An 18542-nucleotide genomic window follows, 5' to 3' on the forward strand; every position below is an offset into this window, starting at 1 on the left:
GGGCCTTTAGCCATAGTGAAAGGTAAGTCATGGAAAATCGATATCGATGCAATTTAAACAACGAAAATGGTAATTGGCTTTTCATTCTAATGATTGTTTTTTCTAAAACGAACAGTGAGCAGCATGAGGAAATATTAATTGCAAAATGTTTATTTTTGTGCCATATTTTTCATTACAGCAAATAAATCATCTCTCTGCATCGTACCACTCATTCTGACCCACAGCTTTTTAAACTACATTAGTGTGATTCTAATATCTTTTTGCAACAAATTACCATCTGCTTTTTGGTGTTTTTAATTTTACATTTTAAATTTTGCTTACATTCTTGATTTCTGCAACAATACTATCGCTTTCACATGAAAGAACAAGGTACCAAGCATTTAAGTGGCTTGTGGGAAGGGTGAGCTATGACCATGTATGATGAGAAAAAAAACCTTCTACCTTATGTTAAAAGGGTATTGCAAATGATCTCAGGGTTCCATGGCCTTATCAAAGAACTCAGCATCCAGCCTTGTTACTCTATGTAAGCGCCAAATACCTTGGTGACTCACAATGGCTTTCTAATGTACAGTAGGGTGCGCTTTATCGCATATATTATGTGTAAAAAGACTACAGATTGGTAAAAATACGTAATCATTGATCATAAATATAATTACAGTATGCTGCAATGAAGGAAGCTATTTATCACAGTCCTATAAAGGCCAATGTCTGTACCATTTATAGGTGATAAAACATGTTATCCTTTAGAACCAAAGAGGTTCTTTTTTAGGTCAAGATTTGACCTGCGTTTGTTTCAAGATGATAGTACTTTACCATCTTAGTACTTCTGTTGATCCCTTCAAGGATGCCCTATCATATAACATTTTCTTAAAGAGAATTGATGGTGAAACAGACTGAAGTGAGCGATAAAGTGTCTGAGCAGCAGCCCTCTGGTTCCTTCTGCTAGTAGACTTAAACTTCTGCAAGTAGAGTCCTAAGAAGCGACAGACTACTATTTAGTAGGACAACTTCAGGGATATACTGGTTCTGCTCACGTGTGAGAGGGAGACTGACCTACAGGGAACACTACAGAGCTATCCAGAGTACTAAACTCAATTTGCATAACTCCTCATTTCAGAGGGGTATATGATTTCTATACCCAATTTGAAACTAATAGTGGTTGTGTTGAAGCACAGCTATTAATAAGTCCTTTTACACCCTTATTACGAGTAGCTTTGTTCATGCTGTTATACTACCTCCTCTATTTACTGGTAATGTGCGCATCTGTAGTACTTGGTAGTGTTATTACTGGGTGATCAAAAGCTAATCACCAATAGATATGAACAAAAACACCCCTGAGCACCCTAAGTCATGGAACATTCAATAATGAAGTCCAATAATAATCCTAATACCGTTTTTAGTGCAGTGAAGAATCTAAATTCTTAAAAACATTGTGTGATATTGAAAGTACATTTCTGGGAATGTGAGGTCCAGAATGTACATACAAGCTTCAGATTCCATGGTGTTGACCACATTAAGAGTGATATCAGAGGTGGTAACCGAGAATTAAAACTGAGACAATGTGAGGCTAGATAGATTGTGTGATTGAAATCAGTAGGAATGGGTTTCAATATGGACCATGAATTGCAATATTTTCTTGGCACCTGTTCACGTTTGTAATTGGATAATTTTCAACTGGTTGTCCCATCCACTCCATATACTTACTATTCATTGGTTCTACCTTTGGGTGTTATCTAAATTCGGTAGGTCTGCATACAGTCATTATGCCACAGAGATAAGTCTTGGTATTTTCATTTGGACTCGGTTAGAATGTGGTTTAATTGATATATGTTTCATTTAAATGTGGTGACTAGTAACATGTGATCTAGGTTTACACATAATATATGCAAACAAAACAAAAGGATACAACAGCATAGAAGCAATTGGCACTGTCATGATTATAATTGTAAACATGGCTTTTGGTTAGGTTGTGGTTAAGATAATGGCTGGCATTAGAATACACATAGTCCACCTTTCTTATCATAAGTGAGGTCCTCTTTCCACTATGAGTGTAGATAAACAGCGGTATTCCAATATGGCATCCGACTTACACACTTTCCTTACATGAGGCCCTAGATGGAGTTCTCTCCATGCACTGCCACCTTTTCCATTATGAGTATGATCACCTTTCAACTGTGTATATGGATGCAAAGCATTATTTCAATATAGTGTCTAACTTATACAACGTTTTCACATGTTCAAAGATGGAATGTTCTTCTTACTACAGCGCTTTGGTAAGTTATTATGACATCATATTTTATGTATTTTTATAAAGAATTCAATTGCACAGAGATGACTGGATTATAATTAAAAGAATGGCATTCATTATGATGTGGTTAAGATTTGCCCCACATTAGAATAAGCGTAGTGCCTCTTTCCATTATGAGTGTTGTTTTCTTTTTATTATGATCGCGGATATAAAGCGGTATTCCAATATGGCATCCGATTTACACACTTTCCTTACATGAGGCCCTACATGGAGTTCTCTCCATGCACTGCCACCTTTTCCATTATGAGTATGATCACCTTTCAACTGTGTATATGGATGCAAAGCCTTATTTCAATATGGCGTCAAACTTATATGCCATTTTTACATGGTCAAAGATGGAATACTATTCTTACTACGGCGCTTTGGTGAGTTACTATGACGTCATATGTTATGTATTGTTATAAGAATACAATTGCACGGAGATTACTGGATTATAATTTAAAGAATGGTGTTCATTGAGTTGTGGTTAAGATATGCCCCACGTTAGAATATGCGCAGTGCCTCTTTCCATTATGAGTGTGGTCTTCTTTCTACTATGATTGCGGATATAAAGCGTTATTCCAATATGGCGCTTAACTTACACACCTTGTACACGTGAGGCCATAGATGGAGTACTCTACACATTATAGCATTTGGCGCGCTATTTGATATGCTATTTTTGTTATTAGTGAGTACTCTTTTGCTGAATTTAGAAATAGGTTTACTGAGTATAAGTGGAATAGCAGCGCTCTTTCAACAGAGTATATTGTAGGTGATGTACTTGTTTAATAATAATGCTCCTGATTTACACACCATTTTTACACTTGGCCACTGTCTGTTTACTGTTTTTAAATGGCTCCTTGTTGAATTAGTATGATGTGTTATTTTGACGCCACAGAGAACTCCTTTTTTCTGAATTCAGGTATTTGGCTTATTTATATATTGGGAACACTTGCGTCTCCTTGCCAGAGTACATTGTTTGTGAATTTTATTTTATTATTAGTATGGACACACAGCGGTACTGTAATGTAACATATGAGAACAGGCTGTTTTTACATGTGACTTTAGATGAAGCACTCTTTACTTGTCACTCTTGCGGTGAACCAATGGATTATTTAATTTTATGACTTAATGTGACAATTTCTGCTTAACTTGTTGTGAAACACTCAGATGGAATTTGATTATAGGTTAAGGTATTATTGGATATTTACCGAGTACACTGATAAGGTAATTACTGGGTGAATGGTTAAGTGAATATTATTTTAATTATTTTTACTGTTAATAAATGCAATAAATGGATCACATTTTGAAATAGGCAATTATATCTGAGGCATGCACATACTACACATGGGTGATAATTTTATTAATTGAGAATTGAGCATCAGTGGATGGGAACACGAGTTGAGGGTTTCCCAAAAATTATGGTTTTCACATTATAACTGTAATGTGGTGTATTAAGTGTTTCTTTAATCTACACATGTAGCCTTGGTTTCCTTGGATGCTATCTGTTGTACAATTTAAAGGCTACATGGTTTACTGCACTATTTATAGTTGATGGTGGTAATGATCTAACTGGTTGTTCATATTATGTAAAAGAGCTCTATGTTTAATTGCAGCCCTGATGAAGTTAAAGGCGGATTTCCTGTTATGACAAAACAAGTTTTGGCTTTACGTGTATATGAAGTGAAGTGGATCTGCTCTGAGGATCACAATACAGAACTCAAGCTTAATATTGGGCTTGATTTTTTCCTTTTCTATGACTTTGGGAGCTATGGAGTGTTTATTAATTGGAATCTGTGTGGATTTGTTAAAAGTGTTATGTAGCCTCTTTTTTCTCCTTTTGAGTACCAATTTTATGAGTTACTTGTCTGCTATTTACAACTTTGGGTACATGGAGGAGTGCACCTTTATTGCCTAGCCACCCATTGATTGACTGAACCTCTATAGATATGTATGGAATGGGGAATAGCATGCAGAAATCATTTCTATTGAACCCATGTATATATGCGGACCCATAATACTGGGCCTTTTTCTATGGACCAAGTACTCTAGGGTTCACCTAGAGAATTTGTTCTAGGAAAAAGGTGTGGGTTTAGCACCTGTGGTAATGATAATGCCATGTTGTGCAGAAACAGGCATTTCTGCATAAAACTGTACTGATAGGCCACACACAATGAGGGCCATAGTTTGAATGGTAGGATGAAGTATTGTATATGTGCCAATAGCTTTAGAGGGAGATGCAGATGTGATCTGAAATTACCCATCCATCTCTTCTTCTGTAGCTGTCCATGTTCTTAATTTTTATATCAGCTGAAGAAATGAGTCCTTACCTAGCTTTAGAACAAGAGGCACTCACTTGCTGCATTCCATATATGTGTTTTTTGGAGTGATGGGGTTGTTGACTGGGTGATGCTCTTACTCAGTTTAGTATTACAGCTGCTCTTGATGTCATTTTTGTTCTCACCAGAGACTTTCATGGGGACAACCTGGATGATTTCACATTTGTTTCCTTTGGGAATTTTATGAAGCATGTAAGAGATGTTCTGAATTATGTTAGGAGTCACTCTCAAAGGAGTGGTCTGACTCATTGTATTAGTAGATTTTGCATGGCTTGATTCCATAACTTCTTTCATGATTTTCCGGGGTGTAGATTTAAGACACATGCTCTGAGCAGTGGACTTTATGGAGACATCATGGATTACCTCAGAGGTGGCTTTTATGTGGATATCCTGGGCCACTCGGTTTCTGGAGTTCACAGGTTGGGTTCCAGGCATCACAAAAGTAGATTTCCTTGGAATATTCTGCATTACTTCATATAGTGTGAAGATGCTGAAGGAGATTTGCTCATAGGGGGACCTGGTACCATTTTCAAACAGACAAGCAAAGGCTATGGTAGGGGTTATTATGGATGATGATAAACTCGATGGTAACTCAATGTATGCCAAATCAGAATAGGCACTGGGGCCTTCATAAATAATCCAGGGCTCAGTCCAGCTATCTGCATCTCTGGGAAATGTACTGAGATAGACCCCCAAGTTTATGCGCGATGTGGGACTAGTTGGATGACAATATAGCACCCATGTTGGATTTTGAAACAATGTTTTGACCCCGCTGCTTGGTATTACTTTTTTATTACTCTGAAATCTACAAGGAAATCTGCAAAAAGTGGTGTCAGGAAGACGGCCTGTGACAAGGAAATTTTCACAGACAATGGCTTTATGAGCTGTAACCCGAGTGGTACTGTCACCAACAATATTCTCACCAGAATTCTCTGAATCTTCAACATCTATACAGGTAGTATCTTGAAACGATTTAACACAGAGACTGCATGAACATTCTTCCACAGCACTTGTCTGCTTCTCCGGTTTTCCAAAAAGCCGGTTGCACAATATTGTAGTTGACTGACACTCTGGGTACTTGGTTTGGCCATCATAGCAAACATTGTATAATCTTTCCAGTTCTGTATAGAGAGTCGATATTTTCTGGTCACTGGAAGCCCAAACATTGTGAGAATGTGTTTTATTGAAAGCAAAAGGTGCTGGAAATCCAATAATACTGCCATGACATCCATTTTGGGACTCAATGAGCTTCTGTACCAGCTGTCCTGAGTGGAATCCAGCTCCACCATCAGTGCTGAGGGCCTGGACTCTGAAGCCCAAGGGGCTGCGGGCGTTGCAGTACAAAACATTAGTCCCATCTTCCTCATCCACTGATACCACTTGGCATTCTACTGTCTCCAGATTGGGTATGAAGTCACCGAACCTCCAGTTCCTGCCGTGATCATCACTGTAGAAGGTGAAGGAATGTGGTGTTGTCTTGCACAATGTCCCGAAGCACTGTGTGCAGTCAATGTGGTAGGTGTAGGCAGGGACTACCAATCGCCCAGATTTTAACTGAATACCATGTCCAGGACCTAATGCAAAAGTAGCCCACTCTGCAGAAAAAACACAACAAAGTTTAAAGTGGGGAAAACTCAGTACGAGAGCAAAGTTACAAATTCTGCTGAATCGTTCTTAACATGATGAATTTGTGTTAGTCAAATGAAGTACTTTAACACAGGAAAGCACAGAAAAGCCATTATACAGCTGTTAAAATAGGTACTGAGCTTTAGAAAATAACTACTGCGCTACTACATGGTACCATTATGCTAAAGCAACTGAAATGCTTTAGAAATATGCCATTAATATTTTATCCATTTTTTTTCAGTTTAGAAAGCTTTAATGAAGTAATAAACATAGTAAAACATCAATACAAGTTATATGAGGAGGGGTGGCATTCCCAGAATAAATATAACAATAGGATAAAAAGAAAAAATGAATCACACCTCAGAGGAAAAAGAAACTATACAAAGTCAAATGCTTTTTAAGATTTTAAGAAGAAAGAGAAGGAAGGAAGAGAGGAGAAAGAGAGGAGGAGAGAGGGAAAAGAGGAGAAAAAAAGGGTCTAACACGAGAAGAAAAGTAAGATATGTAACAGTAAGTAAATACTGAACAAGAAAAACCAATAAAGAGTGCATGTACAAGCATTAACTGTTAGACCTAGAAAGAAAAGAAGTTAGAGGCAACCATAACAAATCCTTTTTGATCCACAGAGCAGTAGAGTTAGCAAAAGCACGGTCAAGTCTGTGATGATGACATAATAAATTCCACCAAGCTTGGAAGGAGATTTTTGAAGTGGCTTTCCAATTGGTAGTTATAATTTGAAGAGCAATAGCAAAAAATAAATCAATGAATTTACCCACGGTACCATGAACATTCCAAACAGGAGAACAACTGCCCAAAAAAAATGTGAAATCTCAAAAACAACATTAGTTGATAAAATATCATTTAGTTTTGACCAAACTTGAGACCAAAAAGCTTTAACTAGAGGGCAAAGGAAAAACATATGAAGGAAATCACTATTATTATTAGGACGGAACCAACATTTCGGGGAATCCGTTAACTTAAATTTATACATATCACAGGGTGTGAGAAAAAGTCTGTTATAAAAATAGTATAAGGTCTGTGTCGTGCTAGCGGAATGTGAGGAGGTGTGAATTTTTGTCCAAAGGGAATTCCATGTGCATAAAGGGATTGTTATGGCTAGATCCTTTTCCCATACAAGCTCTAATTTGGATTTGGTCCTAATTTTCGAAGAGTGAGATAATATTTTAGATATGGTAGAAGCTTTGAATTGAGTAGAGAAATCGATGGAGGAAGGGAAAGTTTGATCAGGTGTGATCGTGGGGGAACTGAAGAGAAAGGCGAATGAGAGATTCCTTGAGAAGAGGGTAATGAAGGGCATGAGAACGGGAAACATTGTAGGAAGTTTGGAGATCTGAAAAATCCATAAAAGATCCATCTTTCATTAAATGTTGAGGTGTAACAATACTCTTGTCAATCCACTCTTTCCAAAATAAAGAACGTTTGTTAATCTTAACGGATTTATGATACCAAATTGGGGTGCGTAAAAAAGGGTCAGTAGAAGGTAAGTGAGAATGAAGCAGAGAGGTAGCTATTGCTTTGTAGTGGATAAAGATAGGAGACGAGAAAAGTTTAGGAGGTTGAGACAAACAGACAGCAGAGATAAAAGAAAAAGGAGAGTATTGAGCTTATTCCAACGAGCTCCATGCTGTTAGAAACGGATCCGAGGTCTCAGATAAAGAAGTCCAGATTTGTTTTAGAGTGAAAGCAGAATGATAACGGCGATTATTAGGAAAATTAACACCTCCCATTTCCTTAGACGACTGAAGGAGAGCCAAAGAAATCCTGGGTTTGCGATTGTTTCAAAGAAACTTGAAAAGAGAACTAGTGATAACACGAAAGAAGGAATTGGGAAGAGAAATAGGAAGCATGGAGGAGTAAACATTAATAAGAGGAAGAAGCATCATCTTGATGATAGCTAATCTACCCCACCATGAGAGAAAAAATGTAGACCAACCATCAATCAAAGCAGACATTTTCTTAAGGATATTTGCAAGATTAATTTTAATAGTTTCCTTGATGGTGTTAGCATAGAGGATACCAAGACATTTGATATGTTTAGAAGTCCATTCAAAGCCCGTAGTAGAAAACATAGAAGGAAGACAGAATTTTTTAAGAGGTAGGATCTCAGACTTATCTACATTTAGTTTATAACAAGAGACTTGAGTTTTCCTGTAAAAGTGAAAAGAAAGCTGGCAAGGAAGTGGATGGGTTAGAAATGTACAAAAGAATATCGTCTGCATAAGCAGTAAATTTAATATCAAGTGTCTTTAATTGGAGACCCGTATAGTGAGGGGAGCGTCTGATTGATTCTAGAAAGGGTTCCAATGCGAGGATAAAAAGAAGAGTAGAAAGGGGGCATCCCTGTCTAGTCCCTCTGAGAAGAGGGAAATAACGGGACTGACAACCATTTACCCAAACAGAAGTGGTCGGCGCTGAGTAGAGGAGTTGAATGTATTTGAGGATGGGCGGGCCAAAACCATGCCATTTAAGAGCACCAAAAATGAACTCCCACTTAACCCTATCGAACGCTTTCTCAGCATCTAATGTTGTGGCGGCTAAAAGAGAATCTAATTTAGAGGCCAGATGAATGATATTAAGAAAGGTACGTGAGTTATCTGTAATGGAACGACCTTTGACAAATCCGGATTGATAGATATTAACAAGATCAGGGATAACTTTATTAATGCGTATGGCGAGTAATTTTGCAAAGATTTTACAGTCTGTGTTAATCAAAGAAATGGGCCTATGATTTTTGCGAGGGGACGGATCTTTATCTTTTTTGGGTATCAAGCAGAGCATAGCCTGAGTAAAAGTACCGTGCGCTGTACCGGAGGTAAGAAAGTGATTAATTAAAGAGAGAAGGTGAGGAATCAAAAATGACTTAAATTGGAGAAAGAATTGAACGGAGAATCCATCTGGACCCGGAAGTCTTATCTTTAGGCAGAAGGGAGATAACATCGATGATTTCTTGTTCGGATATGGGGGAATTCAAAGAAGTGAGGTCAACTTGGTTCTCAGGAGACTTAGGAATTCGTTGAAAAAAGGAATAAATGAGATCAGTAGAAGGAGAAGATTTTGGGGTGTACAGAGAGGTGTAGTAATCAGTAAAGCAGTCGAGAATCTTAGAGTCTAAAAGATGCAGATTTCCCGAAGGATCCTTAATAGCAGTGATTTTAGTTTTTTGCTTTTTAATTTTAAGATAATTAGCAAGAGATCTGCCATCTTTATTTCGTCCACCATACATTTTTGCGTTGAATTTAAGAAGGTTATTACAGGCCAAATCCAAAGACTGTTTGTTGTATTGCATTTTTGCTTTAATAAGTTTGGATAGTGTGTCAGGGCAATTAGCAGAAAAATACTGATGTCCCAACGACTTAATTTGTCTAAGGAGAGATGTAGATTCTAAGAGAGCTTTCTTCTCTTTCCGGGAGACAAAGTCAATGATAAAACCTCTGGCAGAGGCCTTTAAGGTGTCCCAAATTAAATGAAAGTGAGAGACAGAAGAGATATTAAAGGGAAAAAATTATTTAGCAAAGAGCGAGAATTCTTCCAGAAATTGAGAATCTAAAAGAAGAGAATTGTTAAAGCGCCAGCGCCTAGATGAGGGTGTAGGAAAAGATGATCTATAGCTAAAATGATGGGGGCGTGGTCAGAGATAAGAATGGAGCCAATCTCAATATTATTCACGAATTGTAGGGTGTGTTGAATGAGGAAGATATAATCTATCCGGGAGTGGGATCTGTGGGCAGGAGAAAAGAAAGAATATTCTAGAACATCAGGGTGTGAAGTTCTCCATGCATCAACTAATCCTCTTGCAGTGATTGCTTTATGAATTTTTTTTTGCATCTTGTTAGGGACATATTTGACTTGAGATTTTCGGTCCAAAAAGGGATCCATGAGTTGATTGCAGTCACCACCCACAACCAAATTGTCAGTAGCATGGGAGGAGAGAAGAGTGGAAAAATCCGACCAAAAGGAGTCAATACCATTCGGGCCATATACATTGCAAAAAGAGATAGGAGTGCTATTAACTGTAAAATCTAAGAAAAGCCATCTACCATTAGCATCTTTAGATTCATTTTGTACGAGAACAGACAATGATTTATGGAACAGAATAACAACACCATTCTTATTATTGTCAGCTGGAAAGCAAAACATTTCACCCACCCAGTATTTACGTAATGAAGGAAAATCTTGTAACCTGAGGTGTGATTCTTGTAACAAAGCAATATGACATTTCAATTTAGCAAGGTGGGACAACACTCTCTGCTTCTTAACAGGATTACGCATACTTCCATGAAATGATGCGGAGACCTGTCATAGGTAAGGTTCGTAAAAAGATAAACAAGTATAACAGGTACAGGAAAGACATAGGTAAAAGTATAAGGAGACCAAAGAGGATACCAGTGTGAAAAAAGAAAGGGAATGAAGAAAGAGAATAGCAAAAAGGAGGAAGAATATATAAAAACGCTTGGATTAACAAAAGAAGTGAGTGAAAAAAAGAGAGTAGAGAGACTCCATTACGAAAGAATAAAAGATCAACAAAAAAATTCAGTGCAGAGAAAGACCCAGGAAGAAAAGGAAGAAGGAGAGAAGAAAGATAGAGTAAAATAATTTGGGAGAAAAAAATCATTTGCCAAATGAGAGAAATCAAGAAAAAGATGACTTGCGGGGAGGGGGGGGGAAAGATAGCAGAAAAAGATGACATAAAGCCCGAAGGCTTTAGTCATAAGGAACACTGTGAAGAAGAACATTGACTTGTGAGGAGGGGGCGGTGAGGAACAAGACAACCATGCGGATAAAGAGACACCGAGAAAAAAACAAGGTTACCTTTTAAAAATAAAAATATTAGTGAGAGAAAAACTAAAGACAAAGGCAAACAGTGATACAAAAGGAAGGGAACTTACCAAACAGTAAAGAGGAATTGCAGCAAAGTGAATCGCACATTACAAACAAGGGGGGCAACCAAGGTGAGGAACATCAACATCAAATCCACAGAGGGGAGGCCTGGAAAATATGGGAGATGACAAACAGAGACATAGTTAAAGATAACAAGTTACATATTAGAAACAATAAAAACAGACCAAAACAGAAACAACATAAGCAATTAAGGCTTGCTCAGTTCCATAAGTTCTCCTTAATGTGCATGAATGAACTTCCGGAGGTCGGCAGGATCATCAAAGCTCAGAGTTCTTTCTTTATATCTTACTTTGAAGAAACAAGGATGTATTAAACCATAGCGGGCATTCATGGATCTCAAGGCGGGCCGAAGGTCAAGGAATTCCTTTCGCCGATTGGCAGTTTTCTTGGAGACATCTTGACTGAAGAAAACTTTATGGCCAGACCAAAGCATCTGCTGTTTAGCTGTGTTCAGAATTGCTATGAGATCCGAGTAGAGAAGAAAATAGGCAATTATACCTCTTGGTTTAGATGAGGAGGATGCACTGTGTGGTCCCAACCGGTGAGCTGCTTGGATATTGAAGTCCTTGAATTTTGGGAGACCAACTATCTGAAGAACTTGAGTTTTCAAAAATGTAATCATATTTGATCCTTCGGAACCTTCCGGAATACCATAAATGCATAAATTGTTACGCCTATTTCGATTTACCAAGTCCTCTGTAGATTTTTTGAGCAGACTGACTTCTTTGGTGAGAACATCTTGAGCAGTACTAACTTTTTGTTCCACATCCAAAAGCCTCGAATCCAGGCCATACCACTTATCATCTAACCTTTGTAGAGTGGCAGCTGTGTCAGACATGAAAGGACGAATGAGGCGTAATTCCTCCATTATATCTTCCAGCCTAAGGGGTAGCGGTGATTTAGAAGGAGAGGGGGGGTCCTTCTTTCTGCGTTTACCAGGGCAAGTAACTGCATCTTTCCGCCCACCAGAAGAAGCCCCTTGTGATTTATTTGGATGATGAGAATGCATGGTGGCAAGAGAGAGGAAGCCCCCGTAAATTATACAAAAAAAAAAACAGCCAAAGAGACAGCGTTGTTGATATGATATGATGAGGAAGAGCCAAAAAAAAATGACCAGCAATATATCACCAAAAGAGAGCGGTAAGTAGGAAGCAAAATACAGCAATAGTGAGCATTCAAAAGGTATTCAAAGATAAGTGTGCCTTTAATACACACAGCTTCACTAAATAGATGATAATGCCGCCAAAATTATGAAAAGAAGCTGATCACAACTACCATATTAAGAAAGGGCTTCCATCCAGTTAATTACCAGCTGCTTCCAACAAAATGAGAGACATTGTATCAAACTGGTCCGTTTCTGCTAAATGTTAGACATTACATAGCCAGTTTTTAAAGAAAAAGAGAAGGTTCTGTAGCATTTATGAGAACATCCTCATCGCAGTCGGGTGAAGTGCCGCTGTAGGAGAGCACAAAATGGCGGCCGCTGTGAGGTGGAGACAAACGGAGCTTGTAAAGAGACTAAAAGACCCTCCAGAGGTCTAAAAACTTGCCGTTTTGCTCCCGAACATATCCTGCACCGAGGTCCGCGGTTGCGGTGAAGAGGCACTGCATAGGAGAGGTACCTTCGTCGGCGAGTGGAGCTTGATATGACGGAGCTCTTCAGGAGGCGGCCATCTTGCTTCGCCGCCGCCACCGCGCGCTCCCTGATTTTATAAAAATTTAACAGGAAGTCGCATGTGTACTGTCTTACGAGTTGACAGCGATGAAACCCTTTTGACTCCTGGGGAACTCCGTAGAGCTGTGGAGTCAAAGCATAGTTGCAGCTACTGTGAAGCAGTTGAAATCGAAAGCATTTACAGAGAATCTACATGTCATTGGTCGAGAACCTGTTGGTTAGGCCATACAAACCGCGCCACATCCCAACATGGAGTTATACATAGTGCGGAATGATAATGCTGTGATTGCAAGTGCTATCAAGCAGAAATCAGCCTGGTGTCAAAAAGTAGTACAGAGCGACAACCAAGTGCAGGATAACTTTGTGATCATAAATGCTGTCCATTGTCCAGCCTGCTTTCAGAGGTGCTTATGCCCCACAGTATTAGAGTAAATTGATATAAAACTGTTTTTATCTGGACAAGACTTTTAGGCATGTGTTGCTTACTATTTCTTTCCTCTCACAAACCAGACATTCTGTCATCAGAATGTCTGATTGTGTCAGCACGATTTTGAGTGTGCAAATGTGCAGACCCCTTTTCCTGTCCCTGGTTTTCTCATATTTCCACAGGTTTTCTCTCCTAATCTGACACCGTTGAAAACTCTCATAGTGATGACGCACAATAATTTTGAAATAATGTTTTTGCATTGTCTGTTTATAAACACAGCAAAAGTACTTTTTGAGCATTTAACAAAGACTGCCTCATTCTCTCTCAGGGGTACAAAAGGGGGTGGTGATGGACGGAGCATCAGAACCAATCAAATACTCACACCCAGTCAACAGATCTGGGTTTGATCCATCACCGTTCTTTAGCCCACTCTGCCACCCCAGTTCAGACATGGCCATATGCAAATCAGTCTGACCCTGTGCCTCATGGGAACAGTCCAGCCCGAACTGCCAAGCCATGCCCATGGGGTGGCAGAGTGGGCTAAAGAACGGTGATGGATCAAACCCAGATCTGTTGACTGGGTGTGAGTGTTTGATTGGTTCTGATGCTCCGTCCATCATCACCCCCTTTTGTACCTCATTCTCTCTCAGGACAGTTACTGACAATTCATTGTACGCAGCATTGCGCTAATTTTAACAGGAAGAACATGTTAATAAATAAGTGTATAAAACAAGGTCAGTGTTTATAGCAGATCATCTGGATGTACAGTGTGCCCCCAGAATATTAGTTTGAATAGATAATAGTTTTGTTATGAACAGAGTTTCGTATATATAGTTGCTCTGCTCGGGCCCAAATTTCATTGCCCCCACAAAGCAGAAAGGCAACAAAGCATGCTGCTTGTGTACAGTGTTAAACTGGATGTGAGTATGCAAATATCCTGTACCGGCTCAATTTGCAGCTTCAGTCATTCTCTCTCCTCTCTGGGGCTATTTTCTAAAGGTGTGACCTGAGTCCCTAGTTAAACCTGTGACAAATAAATAGTGTAACCTAATAATAGTTTAAAAAACTAATGTGAACTTGGCTGGTGCTGCTGCCCTTGAAGGGATTCCTCGGACTCTCATTTCAACTTTCTTGGAACTAATACCGGGCCTCGCGGCCCCCGCTTCGCGGGAGCCGCTTGAGGGACCGGGACTTTGCTGCTGCTATTTGGGGCATTGTTGGAGTGCTGACCCTGTAAGAACCGGGGTATTCAGGACTGCGAGGACCAGGGTGCTGTGCACGAAGCAGATCAGCCGCACCTGATCCTCTTCCTGACTCCTCCCCCAACACTTTAAACAGGCGGTGTAGCCCCAGCATCGTGGGCTCCGTCTGTGAACTTGGCTGGTGCTGCTGCCCTTGAAGGGATTCCTCGGACTCTCATTTCAACTTTCTTGGAACTAATACCGCGCCTCGCGGCCCCCGCTTCGCGGGAGCCGCTCGAGGGACCGGGACTTTGCTGCTGCTATTTGGGGCATTGTTGGAGTGCTGACCCTGTAAGAACCGGGGTATTCAGGACTGCGAGGACCAGGGTGCTGTGCACGAAGCAGATCAGCCGCACCTGGTCCTCTTCCTGACTCCTCCCCAACACTTTAAACAGGCGGTGTAGCCCCAGCATCGTGGGCTCCGTCTGTGAACTTGGCTGGTGCTGCTGCCCTTGAAGGGATTCCTCGGACTCTCATTTCAACTTTCTTGGAACTAATACCGCGCCTCGCGGCCCCCGCTTCGCGGGAGCCGCTCGAGGGACCGGGACTTTGCTGCTGCTATTTGGGGCATTGTTGGAGTACTGACCCTGTAAGAACCGGGGTATTCAGGACTGCGAGGACCAGGGTGCTGTGCACGAAGCAGATCAGCCGCACCTGGTCCTCTTCCTGACTCCTCCCCCAACACTGTTGCCCCTTATTATATGTACGTTTCCCTGCCTACACGCGCTAGCGGGACGCGCGCGGGTCTTAGCACGGGGCTAAGACCGGGCAAAGAGCGGGCCGTTTGAGGCCGTTAGAGAACGGAAGAGACCGGACCGGGCCATCCCCCTAACGCCCTTAACCTTGTGCGAATAGTGTACGTATTACTACATGTAATTTTATCAGATTATATTATTAGTGTATATTTATGGTTTTAAAAGTGCAACGATACCTGAATACGTACACTTAAATTCTCACCCACTTTCCATTGGTATCTAGAAAACATGGTATTAACGAGAGGGAAAAAATCTAAAGTGAAGGGGGGTGGAGGGAAGTGCCTAGGCCCCATGGATGACTTCATAGCCAAGGCAAATACATTCATTGACCAGAGTATCAGCCTAATAGAAGATAGGGTCTCTCTGGATTTAGCTTTGGCCAAAAGATCATCCATCGGAAACTTAAGGAATGCAAAAACCCCGGAAACTCTTAGTACAGATGGGCGCAGGCCACCTTGCGAGGGTAGGCGTAGCCTGCCAAATAACGTTGATTTATCGGCCTCCCAACTATCTGAGTTCCAGACAAGCTTAGATTTAGAGAAGACACCAGACATGATTCCTCAATTAACACCGGAAGAAGTGAGACAATCAAGAGGGAGGAGAGAGGGTGCCATTAGGAAACGAAAAAACACCTTTAAAAACTCTAGTCTTCGCCAAATTGCTGATCAGTGTAGTGGGGAAGAGACAGAACCTCACAACGCAGAACATCTATCTGAACTAATAGCGATAAATCAGTCTACGCAAGACACTCTAGAATTAACAAACAAAGAAATTCCTATGCACTCACCTCACAGTAAAACAAGAAATGAGACTGATAATTCACAATTGATTAACAATCTCACGGCCCTCCTAAAATCTTCCCTTGCTCCACTTGAATCAAGACTAATACGGATAGAGCAACAGCTAGTGAACCTGATAGATGATATAAAACTTAAGCAAGGCCCAGGGGATTGTAGCAAGGAAAGAACTAAGTTGCCCCCTCAAAAGCCAGCAAACAGACAACATAAAGTTTTAGAAAATGTATCAGTAAAAGTAACACCAAAATTACCTCCTTCTAAAGTGCGACATGGTAATAGAGTAGTGGAACCCACCCTAAACCTCGTGACAACTCCGTCCCAGAATAACACCTCGAAAGAAAAAACATCAGCTCCGATAACCCTGGCCCCAAAAAAACTCATGCCTAACAAAAAAATAACGCCGACAAACAAAGCCCCCAAAAAAACCGTGGTGCCCGATAGCAACAGTGGCGACGTAAGGAAGCCTCCTGAACCTAGACTGGCTGTGGATTTGCCCCCAGAAGCAACTCCTTTTGTGGTTGTAATGACAGGCGTCCCTGAAATAGATAACCCAAATACAGAACCTACGTGGTCATTAAAAAATAAAGTCCAATACTGGCTTAATAATAATCGTCCTGTACCAGTAAATTGGACTTGTAGGATTCTGATGGTACGCATGGGTGGGAAACAGTAGAAAAACTATACCAGGAGATTGCATTTTGATCACATTTGAGGACCCAAGAGTGGTAAACTATATCTGCTCTTGGGAGTTCTCGAATGCAAATGAGGAAATAGGAACTAGGAGATTTTCCTTTTTCTATCCTTCTGGTCTTGTTAAAGGGATCCCAAATTATGCCGTTCGCCCTTGGGAAGCAATAGTTCTACCTCAGGGGAAACAACCTAACCATTGGCAAGTAGCGGGTTCCCGCCACTATGATAACGATGGCCCCTGGCACGCATCGAGACCACAACATTGGAGAGGAGGGCGGGAGGACTGGGGTTCTCGAATGGTATACAGAGAGTCACCCCAAAGGGATTTTTGGTCTAGTATTCCGATGACAAATAGGTATAGTGTTCTTGAATCAGTTGATTGACTACCAGACATGATAGAAACAACAACATGCAAACTAAAGTCTAAGGAAAAAACAATGTGTTCAACAACTGACCTTGTGACCAACTCGGAAATTACAAACCCTAAGACATGTTACCCAGAACCTAAAGAAAAAATGACCTATATAATAAATAAAGCCCCGGTCAATATAGAACTGCAGCATTCACCCATCCTTTTTTGGAACGTAGCGGGCCTCCGCTCCAAGATTAATGATGGGACGGCCGTTGCTTTCCTGGAGTCAGGGAAAATCATATGTCTCCAGGAGACATGGTCTATGACCGAACTCCATCTTCAGGGCTATAAAACATTTTTCACTCCCGCTCAGAGTACCAATGTAGGTAGACCCAAGGGAGGGTTGACCACATACATAGCAAACACAGTTAACTTTCTGAAAGTCTCTGTAGTTGTGTATGAACCAAACTTTCAGCTACTCTCCCTTGTGAAAAATAATAAAGAGACGATCCTATTGCTTAATTTTTACAACAACTTGGAAGAGGATAAATTTTTGTCTGTTCTATCTGACATCAAGGAAAGGATACCCCATAAACTAAGGAAGGGAAAAGGGGCAGTTCATCTTCTATGGGGAGGAGACTTGAATCTACACCCATGCCCACATGTAGGGAAAAATCGTTGCGGGATCGTGGACGAAAATGATATTCCCCTGATACATTTTTTTCATAGCAGGGGGGGAAACGCTATGAATAATGTTTTGACAGACCTGGAACTTGTAATCATCAATGAATCAAGTCCAGGTACAAATTCCCTGCAACCAACATACGTGGGTCGGGGCCACAAAACCACAGTAGATTATATCCTCGCTTCAACAGGATTGTTGCCCCGAGTCAGGCTGTTTGAGGTGTTGACAAACGATTTAAGTGATCATTCTGCCCTTAGGATGGAATGTCATGTAACCGATTGTCAATCTCCAACCGCTGTTATAGCGAAGACCCTCGCACAAAATAATCTTGAGATGGGAAGGCAAAATGGCTATACATTAAAATGGGGAAAAGTGGATCCGGAAGAATTTACAGGCAAATTGGTCAACGAGGCATACGAAAATATAATCAAGTGTTTGGATTTAGGAGTAACAGATGCAGAAGTCCTAAATAATTTTGCACAAATTATAGAGAAAATTAAGGAACTTCTCACAGTAACTTTACACAACTCAAATCCAACTACTAAAGGGTGGTTTAACCATAGCTGTACTATGGCCTTAACTAAATTAAAGGAGGCGTTAAACAAATCCGATAGAGATCAGGTTCAGATCCAATTCTTGAGACATCAATATCGACGGGCTCGCAAGCAAAGAACTAAAGACTTAAAAGAGAAACTTTGGAATGATTTACATTCTAGCGCCGTTTCTAACAATAGCGCTGCCTTCTGGA

At 40.4% G+C, this 18542-nt stretch overlaps 1 protein-coding gene across 1 annotated transcript in view; it reads right to left on the reverse strand.

Moving 5' to 3' along the window:
• Positions 1–202: 202 nt before the first annotated feature.
• The window catches only part of NEU4 (neuraminidase 4), a 294710-nt gene continuing 276370 nt past the window's right edge, over positions 203–18542 (reverse strand). Inside the window, exon 5 of the mRNA XM_085634187.1 lies at positions 203–6221. Within this exon, the coding sequence (XP_085490313.1) occupies positions 4624–6221 (1598 nt within the window). The 3' untranslated portion in view covers positions 203–4623. The remainder of the gene's footprint in view (positions 6222–18542) is intronic.

Source organism: Triturus cristatus, chromosome 11 (assembly GCF_964204655.1).
Source record: "Triturus cristatus chromosome 11, aTriCri1.1, whole genome shotgun sequence".
In the NCBI taxonomy this organism is placed as follows: Eukaryota; Metazoa; Chordata; class Amphibia; order Caudata; family Salamandridae; genus Triturus; species Triturus cristatus.